Raw genomic sequence first — 13,077 nt, forward strand, 5'->3', positions numbered from 1 at the left:
GTAAGGTGAAGAGGGAGTAGGATAGTGAGAGGAGTGGTGTTCTGTTGGCAGCTTCAACTCAGTATACACCAGATGCTGAGCTTTGGTGCGGGTATCGGGTCTGTGATAGGCTGCGTGTGCTGTTGGTCCGGTTTATGTGTTGTTGCAGTGTTGTGAAGGGTATCCGGCTTGTTGTGCGAGAGATGGTTGTGAGAGTTTGAGTGAGATAAGTATGCAGAGTTTGAGCTTATATTGGTTAGTGGGTCACCTGACCTTTGGCATGCTAGCCTTTGCAGTTGTGTCCCAGTGTGGCACCAGTTGACCCCCACAACTCTATCCGGATGCGGCGCAGGCCAATGTCCAGAATTCTATCTGGGTGTGGGCAAGTCAACATTCACAGTCCCGTCCAGATGCGGCGCAAGCTAGCATCCAGAAATCTGTCCAGGTGTGGGCATGCTATCATTCGCAACCCCATCTGGATGCTGCGCAGGCTGGTGTTCACAATTCAAGCGTGGCACACGCCAACATTCAAGTTTCATCTAGGCGCAGGCTTGCTATGCTTCAATCAACCCCACCTAGTTGCGATGCAGGCCAGTGTCCACAATACTATGTGTGGCCTGTGCTGTGTGCTTACTGGTTTGTTGGACTTGTGTCTTTCTATTTTTTGTGAAAGATATTGGGGGGCAGGCAGTTTTGATCAGGCATTTATGCTTGATGGAAAGTGTTTTGAAAATAATCCTTTCCTGGACAGGGAGCCAGTGCGTCTTTTTTCTAGTTGCTGTGATGTGGATCTTTTTGGGGATTTTCTGTGCCGCTCATAGTGTATTGTTCTGGATATTCTTTAGTTTGTTTAAGTTTTGTTTGGGGGTTACAGTTGTCCAGTCTAGCACCTGTTATTGCTCTGGCAATGGTCATGCAGCTCTCTCTGGTAAGGAATTGTCTGGCTGCATTGATGAGCTTTGCCATGTAGGCAGCAGAGGATGCTATTGTGCTGACTTGTTTGTTGAGGGAAAGGGAGGAATCCAGATGTACCCCCATCTGGATACCATCTATCCGGAATGAGGAAAATTGTGGTCTGAGTTTTTTAAAATCGTGGGAGAGCCAACGAGCAGTATCCCTGCCTTGTCATCATTGAGGCAAAGGTAGTTGGTTGCCATCCAGGAATGTAAGGTGGCATACATTTTGTTGATCATTTGGGAATCTTCCTTGTACACTCCAGAGAGGGGAAGGAGGATTTGGGTCGTCGGTGTAGTTTGTGTATGATCCACCAAGGTCATCCAAGTGGTCAAACAATGGCTTTGTGAAAATGTTGTACAGGGAGGAGTAGACACAAGATCCTTGGGGAGCCCCGTAGGGTATGGGGATGGGAGGGCCACATGCCGTGTCTGAGAGGACTCTCATGGATCAGCCTTCTAGGAACAAGGCAATCCACAGCAACGCTTCCTGTGAGAAGTTCGCTGCAGACGTGAGGAGGCGGCAGAGGGTTTTGTGGTTAGCTGGGTTGAAAGCTGTAGACAGGTCCAGTAGTAAGAGAAGTGCTGGTTTGCCCTCATCCTTGAAGGCGTCCATTTGGACTTTCAGATCTAATAGTGTTGACTCGGTGCCATGGTATGGTCGTAACCCTGACTGCTGCATCCCTAGGATGGGGTTAGATTCTAAATAGTATTGGATCTGGTTGTAGGCTGCTCTGTGTAGGATCTTAAACAAAAAAAACGATACTGTGGTTATTGGGCGATAGTTGTTGGGCAATACTGGGTCAAGGGATGGTCTTTTCAGCAGGGGGGAGGGGGGAGGCATGATTCCTTGAGGCAGGCCGGGACCTGGTGTGTAGAGAATGATGCGTTAATGAATTTTGTGATGAATGGGACAAGGGTATCAGTGCAATCTTTAATGACTGGTGTTGGGCAGATGTCACCTTTGCATCTTGATGGCTTTAGGTTTCTGATGATGTTGGAGGTTTCTTGTTCAGAGATTTATCTGAACTGGAAGGTTGGAGTAGCAGGTGCATGAGGTTTAGAAGGGGACGGTAAGTTGAGAGGACATGTATTAGTTTGTTTATTTTCTATGTTCTGCTGTAATGTACATGTTTTGACTCGCATGGCCTTCTGGGTGTTAGTATTCCAAGCTTCGTCTTTAATGATTAGGCTTGGTGAGGAGGCGGGTGACTCCAGCTCTCTAAGGTTTTTGAATAGTTCTTGTGAATTTGAGCTGGCTTTAGCGATTCTGTCATTATAGATTTGAGCTTTGCTGCTATGATGGCATGTTTATATTCTTTTTCTATGTTGTTAAAGGCCAATTTGTGAGTCTCTGAGGGTTTTTTTTCCGGCGGATTCGGCCTGTCTTTTTTTTGCCCTCAATATTTGGAGATCAGCAGTGAACCAAGGGTTACTGTGATCAGTAGGCTTGGATTTTCTTTGGAGAAGAGGGGCTACTGAGTTTATTGCTTTTGTCAAGGTGCATGAATAGAGTTCTGCTAGATAATGAGGGTCTGAGGAATTCAGGTATTCGGGGGCCCGGGGTGCCAGATAGGGATGATGGATTCTTTAGAGATTTTTTTTGAGCTCCGTGCCAATGTAGGCTGGAGTGTAGGTGGGGGGAGTGCTTGTTTGGTTGCTGGGAAGGCGAAGGCCAGGATGTGATGGTCCGACCAAGGAAAGGGTATGTCAGAAGTGATAGTGATGTGGTTGTTGAGGTCTGCTATCCAGTCTAAATTTCTGACTTTGGTGTGTCCGTCAGGATACACAGTTTCTGAAGCCGAGGTCTGAGAGGGCACTAGCTACACTTATGGCCTGGGAATCTGTTGGGTAGTGGAGGCCTAAGTTGAGGTCTTCTAGGAGTATTACTCTGGAAGAAGGTTTGATGTTTTCCCCTAAAGTATGTAGAAGGTCTTCCTTAAAAGTTAATGCCGGGCCAGGCTGCTGGTAGAGTATCTGTATAGTGACAGTGTCGGTCGGGGAAGTGATCAGTTTAATGGACAGGTGTTCGCAGTGTCCTTCAGTAGACTGGCTGCAGGGTCTTATCAAGAGGGTATCCTTGTGGATGAGGGCAATGCCCCCTCCTTGAGAATCAAATCTGTCCCACCTAAGGATTGGGTACACCTCAGGGATTGAGAGAAACAGAGCCAGGCCAAATGCCGGGTGAAGCCAGGTTTCCGTGATGGGCAAAAGGTCCAGTTTAAGCGTTATGATTAGGTCATGGATACCCAAGGCATGTGCAGTGAGGGATCTGGCATTGATGAGTTATCCATTTAACATTTGGCATTGAGGTAGTTTAGTACTACTGGTTGGTGTTAGTGGTTGGGGTTTAGTCTTAAAGTTCTGAGGACTATTATTCAACGGTTCCAAGGCTGTAGTATCATGTACTGCCGGGTGCTCTTCCGTAAGGTAGGTTAACATATTCGAGTGGTGCAAACTAGAGTGAGGGGTGGTAGTTTCGACGGTGTCGCTTGGATTAGGTCTGGTCTGCGCATGGCGGCTGTTGCTCACTTTGTTTCACTTTTCCTCCTTGATGTGGGCGGGCAAGTGCGCGTTTATATGGGGAGGCCTAGAGTGCAACCTTTTGCTCAAGTTACTGCTTCTCCTAGAGTTAGGTGCTGGGTAGGTAGGTGTTGGGATGTCCGGGGTGTAAGATTTGATTGCTCTATAATGAAGGCTATCATTTCTTGCCCGCATATTATTTGTGGAGTTTGAGTCATTGTGTCTCGTGGTTAAGAATGTGGTTAAGTATCAGGTGGGGCCAGTTCATTGCTGATGGGGCGGTCTGGCGGGAATCTGGTATGTGTTTGGGTATCTGAGCCTGGAGGGCTTGCAGGCCTGATTTTTGGTATGGATGAGTTTGAGGACAATTGTAAAGGGGGAGGGAAGTGTGTTGAGTGTGGGGGCTGTTGCAGATCTCAGATTGGATTTGTAGTGGGAGGAGGGGAGTTTGTGTCTGTTGGGTCTGGTAGGTCTGGTGTGCAAGAGACTTAGTAATGGGGCGGTCAGTGTAACTAGGTTTAGGGCAGGCAAGGCTAGCTACACTGATGTTTTGTGGTGATTGGGACATGTCCCTCTCTCCTGCCCTATATTTTGTAATGCAAGGGTGATGTGCAGGGTTACATTTCTGTGGGTGCGGATTGCAGGGCATAGGATGCTTGTGTGTTTGTGGCATAAGTGGCCTAATGTAATGTTGTGCTCTTGCGGGGTGGGGGGCGGAACAGCATGCTAGATTGCGCTTCCGATGGGAGGAAGGGAGTTGGACATGGGGTCTGTAAATGGAGTGGGCAGGCTAAGCAACAGAAGACAAATTTTACTGAATAGTATCTGCCGGATATAAAACATGGTAGGACCAGCTTACCTTCTCACTTGAAGATGAAGAGGACTTCTGCCATAGGTATTAGGCCATGCAGCCGCGGCAAGCAGCGGAGAGCAGCAGAGAGCTCCAGAGGCGTTAGACTTCAGCCTTCGAATGAGGCCGGCATCGCCATCCGGAAAGTTGCTGCTCCGGTCAAATGGTCATTCATTGGCCAATTGGAAGGCACCCTCAGTGCAAAGCTGTTCTGTGGGGTTATCTCGGTGAACGCGGGGGCCATCTTATCACATATAATGATACGATTCTTTTCTGATGTGGTGTTCATGATTCCTGTGTTTGTTGTGGCTGTTGGGGACTCATAGCAGGCCCATGGCGTAGCAGAGCGGCATAGAGCTCCAGAGGCCTTAGACTTCAGCCTTCGATGCTTAGGCATAATGTATAACTTCTCTGTGGGCAAGCCATTTTAGAGCAACCAGCTCTTGGTTGAAGGGAAGCCTGTGTTTTCAAGCAATAAATGCTTAGGACTCACGTATAGCGTCTCTATGGGCAAGCCATTTTCGGATGAGCAATTCGTGGTTGTTAAGTAACCTGTGGCTGACTATCAATGTATCCTTAGGAATACTTCAACGTTTCTCTATACAAATAAAATGTTATAAGATGATTAATAAAAACAGAATGGTTAACATTCTATAATTGGAAGAAATGTTTCAGTGATTATTCATTAATAGGACTCCCAAAAGCTGTTGATTTAATTAGTGTTTTAATAAGAGTGATGAGCGTGTAATACCTGAAAGATTCATGCAATTGATAACACTAGGTTTAAGTTCCAACACCAGGTCTTTTGAGCTAATGTCAATATCCCGAACTGATGTCTTAGGTTATTGGCACAAATACATTCATTATTTACTATATTTTGCGCATAAATTGCACTGTGCAGTGGCAGCAAGTTAAGCACAACGTTACTGGATAGTGCTTTATAGTTTCTCAAGGCATGGTGTATAAACACTGTGGAAGCCCAGCTCATGCCCTCACAGCCACCGATTAAGAGAAACATGTTTTCCGTTTTGTTTTTTCATATGCAACAAAAATAGAGGTCCTTGCCGAGCTCCTTCCATTGCTTGTCAAGTCTTAGGCCGACTTTACGAGTTTGCCGATAGTTTACCAAAAATTAAAGAAACATATGAACTGCATGCTGCAAGAATATTGCATGCTGTAATAAACATGTCTTAACCAGGTCTGCCTTTACCCACTCAAATTATAAGCACTCTGCATGTCCGTCACTGAAGTCCTGTTAAAAACAAACATTAGCAAATCCACCAGTTTTGGCTTGTGTAAGAATTAAGCATTTGCTAGGCACTGCTATTACATGCCCAGGTACTCACACCATTTTCTGGCCTGCTACCATTAATGGTCAGTTAATATCACTATGGCAGTGCCTGGCAAGCGTCTTTCCCATATGTACACAAAAGCCCAAATTGTTGGCATTTCCAATGCTTGTTTTTATTGCTGTCTGAAAGACAAGCCTCCAGTTGCTTACACATATATCCTGATCATCGTTAGCCATTGGCACCATGGTAAGGTTGGTTTACCAGGGTGTTGTAGAATCAGCAGCAGTGGTGGAGCACTTTGCAAAGGCCAGCAGGGAGCTTAAACACTAAATGCCCACTGAGAAGTTATAAACCCTTCTTTGTCAGCAAGTGGCTGATCTGGAGGAACAAGTGTTAGAAGGCAATGATGTGATATCCCATGGAAAGTGAAGGCTAAGGTGGCTCCAGGAAACACAGCAAAACGCACATTTAAAGCCCCAAAACTAAAATTGAGAAATGAATACATTACCGTGTTTCAAGACTGATGACTGGCAGCATGGGGGCAGAAGCTGGGGGCCCCCGAGGCCCTTTCATTTGAAAAGATTGAAAGGCCCTGACACTGTCCCTGCATCCACTTCTTTCCTGCGTGCTGTGCTTTCTTCATGCCTTTCCCACTGCCATGCCCATTCCTGTGCTGTGGTGCACCGGGGACTCTGTTAATCACCGGTGGCTCAATAAGAACCATACAGCCAGCCTTCCAAATGCAGGGCTGTAGTCGATCAACAGGAAATGGAAGGGCGCCGTTCGAGGTGCACCCATTCACTTTTTGATGTCACATGTGTGATGTCAGAAGGCAGTCAAAATAAACACAATGGGCCTCATTACGAGTTCGGAGGTAGCCATGCCGTTTTTACTGGCATGGCTACTCCCAAACTCGGGTCCTGGTCCCGAAAAATGGGAATTACCAGGCCATTCTGACCTTTGCAGGTCTGGTAATTCCCATTTGTGGGACCCGGATCCGGTACGTCCCCATTCCCATTGAGCCCCAATAGGGATCAATGGGAATGGGGAGGATGGTAGCAACTGTCCTGTTAATAACGGTACCGTTGCTACCATCCTGTTCTGCTGGTGGGTGCCGATCTGCACCTCTGGTCTGACCAGGCGTACAGAGCGGCCCTGTGAGCAGAACTCGGAATGTTGCTGCGAGGTAACAACGGCGCCAGTAGCACTACCGTCACTGTTGTTGCCTTACCACAACACTCATAATGAGGCCCAATGTCCAGTCCCACTCTGGTCTACTGTGTGATTCGAGAAGGAAAGTGAGTTAATTTTCTAGAAAGATCCCTGCTCAATCCACTCAGTCCTATTGATAAGGAATGCACGGGCTTGCAACAAGATTATTGTCCACGGGTGGTTAGCAACTGCCAGGCAGCGATAGACCCAGGGCCACTGCATTCACGAGGAGTCTCGAGGAGATGGCATGTCTGCCTACGTACACTTCTACACTTCCTGCGTGCAGCCATTTGTTATCACAGGGACTGTACCAGTCACAGTGACATGCCTCTTTTTAAGAACAAGCTATCACGAACATTCTCGCATTGAGACATTGCCTTGCAGTCTCTTTTGCAGAACCAAAACATTAGTTCCCCTATTCAGTGAAGCACAAATTCCCTCTCGCCTCCAGCTCTGCCAGCAAAGGCCATCTCCCTCTGTGCCAAACAGCTACCGGCAAAGACAATTGTTGTCTTTCCATTCCACACTGTGCTAAAACAATATTCCGCACACAGCAAGGACGATTCAGAATGGCCGAGGGAGAACAGCTTTCTCTAGCACCTCAAATCACTTCTATATGCTATACTAAAATGACAAGTCTATAGTTGCATATAGATGCATGGCTAGAAACAAACATGGAATCATAATGGCTTAAGCAAACTCATGGTGTTAATACGGTCTATTTCTAGTTAAATGCATAAATGAATAGATGGTCTATGGATGATTTAATAGATGAATTACTCACATGATAACTACCATAGAAATATCTGGACTAACACTAGTAGTTAGAACCTCAACACTAATCGAGCCATAACTAAGCTCTCCTCTTCATCCCCATCACACCCTCCCACATCAGTGGCTAACCAGACACAAAGCGCTGTAGTCTATTATATCTTGGGCTCTTCCCTATAATAGCATATTCACAATTCTCTCCAGCAAAATCATAGAAAGAAGTCTAGCGCACAGGCACAGGCTACTTCACACCTCCACACATCAACACTGCGGGTTTATCATCTGCTTCTCCCTCCATCCCACTAATGACGTCCTCCCCTTTTCCTCACAGAGACATGCACAGCAAGGCCATCAAAAGTGGCAGATGGGTGCCATATAAGAGCATGTACATTGCATTACCATGAACCTACACAGTATAAACTAAACAAAAAATGGGTCTTGCAGGGTACACAAAACAGATGCCTGGTCAGTGTGCACCTCGTCAGCAGGAAGAGGGATGGCCACTCCTCTGGTGCCACACTGAGTGCATGACCCTAAAGGAATCCCCCTCTTTAGCCCTAGCCCTGTGGGGATCCGGGAGTAGGTATTAGTTTTCTTATTTGTCATCCGGGACTGCGGACGCATAGGGATCAGTCCATGCAGAGCTTCACAGACTGTGATGGGCAATTTATGTTAGAACCAAAAGAACCCAGGAATACAGTGTGAAGTATGAAAGGTGCAAGTAACAGGATTAAAGCAGATATATTATCCAGAAGTGCTATTCTTTGCAGCAAATGAAATATGATTTTTTAGTTACTAGATGTATATGCTAGGAAGGCAGATGCTAAGATATTTTGACCAAAAGAAATAGCCCCACAGGAAAGCAGTTCATTGTATTGGCTTTTCATTCTTTGGGAAATCTCATTGAAGCATGTCAATTAGTTGGAATGATTGTCACTCAGAACATAATTTCCCTAAAGGTACATCCTATGTAATGTACACATAATAACTGTGGAGTTATACTTCTCACAACAAACTTAATGGCATCACAGAAGTATGTCAGGCCCCTCTGGGTGCCCACTGCATTGCATATTGTTACACCTGGATTAGTCCACCTCTTTTTTCCGGCAGCCAACATTGATATTTAGACTTCTGTAAATTTAGAGCTAATCTTTTGTGCCTCATCAGCTGGGTTTCAACACCAATTTTGTGCACCATGAAACAGAATGGAAATGCACCTTTGAACTTGTGCTTCACTATAAGAAAAGATCAGTTTCATATACTTTATTAAAGGATGCTTCGAACAAGGCTGAGAATAATTCTGCCCATTACGTCAATTAACAACATGAAATTAAAATGGATAGATATCTTCAGAAGATTGTTTTCAATTCTGGAGATATAGGTCCACTTTTTGAGTGTAAGAGGCACCAGAATGCTGAGATATCATGGCGACCCATGGGGTGCAGCCCACATCCCTCTCCCGCCATTACGTGTGCACAGAGTACAGTGAGCATCAGTGATGGGGGATCCAAGGAGTGCCCAAGCAGGCATTGGGAGTGGGTGGGTAAAGAGGCAGGATGGCATAAGGGAGGATAGAGATATGACTTATAAATATAGGAGGAAAGTGGCAGTATGAGGAGCAGGGATGTCACTGACTAAGTCGATATGTGATTGAAAGGAATGCTCAAAGCTAGAGTAAAAGTTCATGGATGAAAAGTAGGAAAGAGAGAGGGAAAAAAAGGGGAAGTGGTGGATGTATTTGGGAAAGACTAATAGAACGCTGATGGGGTTCTTGCTCAGAAAGCGGGCGTTCACAACACAGTGGAACTTTGTCTCTACTCCTAGAAGAACCTCACTCAAATCTGAGTAGTTGAGGCAGTTGTTCCTCTGCATATGTGATCAGTGACATTGGCAGATGAATGGAGGAAAGTAGTAGAGCATGGAATGGGCGTAGGGGGTAGATGGATAAATGGATGTATAGGTTAAATAATTTTACTCTCACCATAACCTCTTTTATCTTGCATTTCAATATTTGTTATTATTTTTCGTTTCAGCCTCCAAACATGTCCTCCCATTATAATAACGTCAGCAGCCACGCTGTGGCAACCAGTTATTCGACTGGATCCATGATCACCATGGCAATTCTATCCCTCACGTTCCTTGTGGGCCTTCCTGGCAATGCCCTGGTCATCTGGGTCACCGGCCTGAAGATGAAACACACAGTGAACACTATCTGGTTCCTGAACCTGGCCATCGCAGACTTCCTTTGCTGCCTGTCATTGCCATTCTCCATTGCACATGTGGCCTTGCATATGGCGTGGCCTTACGGAGACTTCTTCTGCAAGTTCCTCCCCTCCATCATTATTCTGAACATGTTTGCCAGTGTCTTCATTCTGGTTGTCATTAGCATGGATCGTTGCCTGCTGGTCATCAAGCCAGTTTGGTCTCAGAACCATCGGACGGTTGGCTTGGCAACGGGTCTATGCCTTGGCATATGGTTCTTCGCTTTTCTCATGTGTGTCCCAGTCTTCATATACAGAGAAGCAAAGAAAAGCCATGTTGATGAAATCTTATGTCTCTACAACTATGGTTCACATTACGAAGACTATCCAATGATCTATTATAATGACGATTATGACTTGCCACACACTTCTAACCCAACTAGTCATTCCATGATGGATAACCTATCAAACACCACAGACTTTTTATCTGAGAGAATCACTAGTTACAGTGGAATGAATGTTTCACTTAGCGCCACTGTCATCCCTTATGAAACATCAAGGGCTGTATTTGACCACAATATGTGGGACTATGAACTACCCGTTCATCCTGGGGCACTGCTCCCTCTCACCGTCACCACCTATACTCGTCTAATTTTTGGCTTTGCGATCCCACTCGCCATTATCCTAGCCTGCTATGCCTCAATGTTCTACAGAGTGAGGAGCGCCCACTTCTCAAAATCACGTGGCAAAATGCTGAAGGTGATTCTCATCATTGTCTGTGCCTTCTTCATTAGTTGGGCCCCTTACCACGTCATTGGTGTCTTCCTGCTCTACGCACAGTCACCAACACTGAACGTGTTGGATGGCCTTTCGCAGTGCCTCGCTTTCTCCAACAGCTGTATCAACCCTGTGCTGTACGTCTTCACCTGGCAAGACTTCAAGGACAAGGTGCGCAAGTCCCTACGTTCCGTTTTCGTGAGCGCCTTCAGTGAGGATGTCACCCGCTCCACCATGAACAGCAGGAGCAGGAATTCTATAGACGGGTTTGCTAAAGTAACTGTTGTGTAGGACACAATCTCCAAGTGTACGGTGATCTCAAACATCTTCTTAACTGCATTGTAGAACCAACAGAGACTTCCCTCCAGGAGTCGAACCTGCGTCGGCATCACCCCGATCAAATGCAATATGATTAAAGAATAAACAATGAATGATTCGGCCCAACAACAATAACTGTGTCTTTTTCACTTTGTGATGTAAAGCCGATGTGCGGATCACTTTGCCTAAATTCCTACAGACAAAAACTATTTCCAAAGGCTTCCTGTAGAAAAACCATGGAGGCACAATTTCCCAAACCATCTACAAAGTAACGGAAATCAAGCCCTGTCTCTGAATGTGTTTTATAATTGGGAGGGCCTGAGTATTGAGAGCTCAGTGGTGTTGTACCTTTAGAATGCCATAAACGGGAGAGACAATGGATTACATTGGCCAACTGAGCATGAGGTCTACAGGTGTTTCTGCAGTTTTGTGAGGGCAGTTTTGTGTTTGGCGCCACCCTCTTTCAAACGAACACTAAACTAACAGATGCTATTCCTATTGGTTCAAAGATGAGAGGGGACAGAATGGCGCTACCACGACGCCACCACTACACATTGCTTTTCTATCGATTTCTTTTCAGGGCTGAAATGTTAGGGCATGCTCTCGCTTAGTCATTGTATATTATTCAACAGGACCTCTGGTGTTATTTTCCTGCAATAAATCCCAAGACTGTGGGTGCCAGAATGCAAATTGTCAGGAGCCCAAAAGCTTTGACTGGCTAAGCATGTCATCTATGTCCCAACTTGAGATGTCTGTGAGCTCTCCTCTGGGTCATGGATGTGTTATAAAGTTACATGCTCTTAACACATGCATGTGATTAGCACCAGGAAATAATATAAAACATTAATACATGGTGACAGATGTACTCTCGCCATTGGCTAGTGATAATTAACTCTTGGCGAGTAAGAAATGGTTTGCTATGTGTAGGTATAGAAACGAGCTGGCAAGGAGCAAGACTGGGGTGGGAAATCCCAGAAGACTCATGGGCTAAGATGTGGCAGCAAACACACGCTAGCTCAAGGTGCACACAGGCAAAAGAGGGGGCAATAAAACTCTGCTATAGGTAACACCTCATGCCAGCCAAACCCCATCACATATGCCCGGAGCTGTTGGACCGTTGATGTCATGGGTGTGGAGATACGGGTAGCATGCTACACATGTGGTGGTCCTGTCCCGTTATGGCTACATTCTGGAAGGAGGTCCTAGCGCAAATTAAAGACATAACTGTAGCCCAACTCCAAAATGACCCCCTGGTGGTTCTACTTGGCGATGTGCCCGAGGACGGCTCGCACCCACTCATGGGTTTCCAGTACTCCCTGACAACACAATTGCTTCTGGCAGCGGATATCACTAGGGCTCGATTCTGGAAAACCCCAGAGGGTCCCCCCGTGGCTTACTGGTGGTCCAAGGTTTGGGAGATGTTGGCCCTGGAGAGGAAATCAGCGCTTGTGACAATCACTAGTCCCAAATACATGCAGACCTGGTCCCCATTCCTTGAACACTTTAAGGACAAGCCCCTTATTCAGACCCCACATTATGTGAAACCTGAGCCTATGTGATCAGTCGAGGGTGGGACACCTGGTGGGGGGGTGGGGATGCAGAGTGTCAAGAGGAGGGATCACCGAAACACTATGGAGACTGAAAGCGCAACACAAGACATACTTTATCTCTGTACTGCTATGTGAATCGAGACATGCTGTTGCTCTGTTGGGTGCAGTCGACTGGAGCATCGCCTTCTCTACATCTTCTGTGTTGTTTATTTTGGGGCATGGGGGATTTGGGAGGGTGTGGATTCAGAGAAAAGTGTCACTACGCCATTCGCTGTTGCTCCTATTATGTTACCTTGTCTTGTCATGTTACCGAAAATTAAATAAAGCTTATTAAAATAAAAAAAGGAATTAGCTGAAAAATGACTTAATGGCTGGCTACCGAACAAAACAGCATCGACTCTCAAATCCATATGTAAAACTAGGTTAATTATTTCACAGATGTCATTCTAACAAGCCAAACCTTGCAACAAAATTAGAACATGTGAGGAAACAGTGCCTAACGTTGGCATTTTTAGCCACAAAGGCCTGTAACTTGGCCACATACATCCTTTCGGGGGTCAAATGAAGATGCAAAGTACAATTGTTGGCATTACCTGTCAGGTATATTGATATATAGAATCGGGATATCCATCAGAATCCATCCCCACACTG

General features: G+C 45.9%; 1 protein-coding gene across 3 annotated transcripts in view; it reads left to right on the top strand.

Moving 5' to 3' along the window:
• LOC138580225 (C3a anaphylatoxin chemotactic receptor-like) overlaps positions 1 to 12,770 on the top strand; it is a 146,062-nt gene extending 133,292 nt beyond the window's left edge. For all 3 annotated transcript variants that reach the window (XM_069650590.1, XM_069650591.1, XM_069650592.1), the window contains one exon: positions 9,614 to 12,770. In XM_069650590.1, coding sequence (XP_069506691.1) covers positions 9,614 to 10,849 — 1,236 coding nt within the window. In that variant the 3' untranslated portion in view covers positions 10,850 to 12,770. The remainder of the gene's footprint in view (positions 1 to 9,613) is intronic.
• Positions 12,771 to 13,077: the final 307 nt, after the last annotated feature.

The sequence above is a fragment of the Ambystoma mexicanum genome, chromosome 3p (genome assembly GCF_040938575.1).
Source record: "Ambystoma mexicanum isolate Mex_15411 chromosome 3p, UKY_AmexF1_1, whole genome shotgun sequence".
NCBI classification, from domain to species: domain Eukaryota; kingdom Metazoa; phylum Chordata; class Amphibia; order Caudata; family Ambystomatidae; genus Ambystoma; species Ambystoma mexicanum.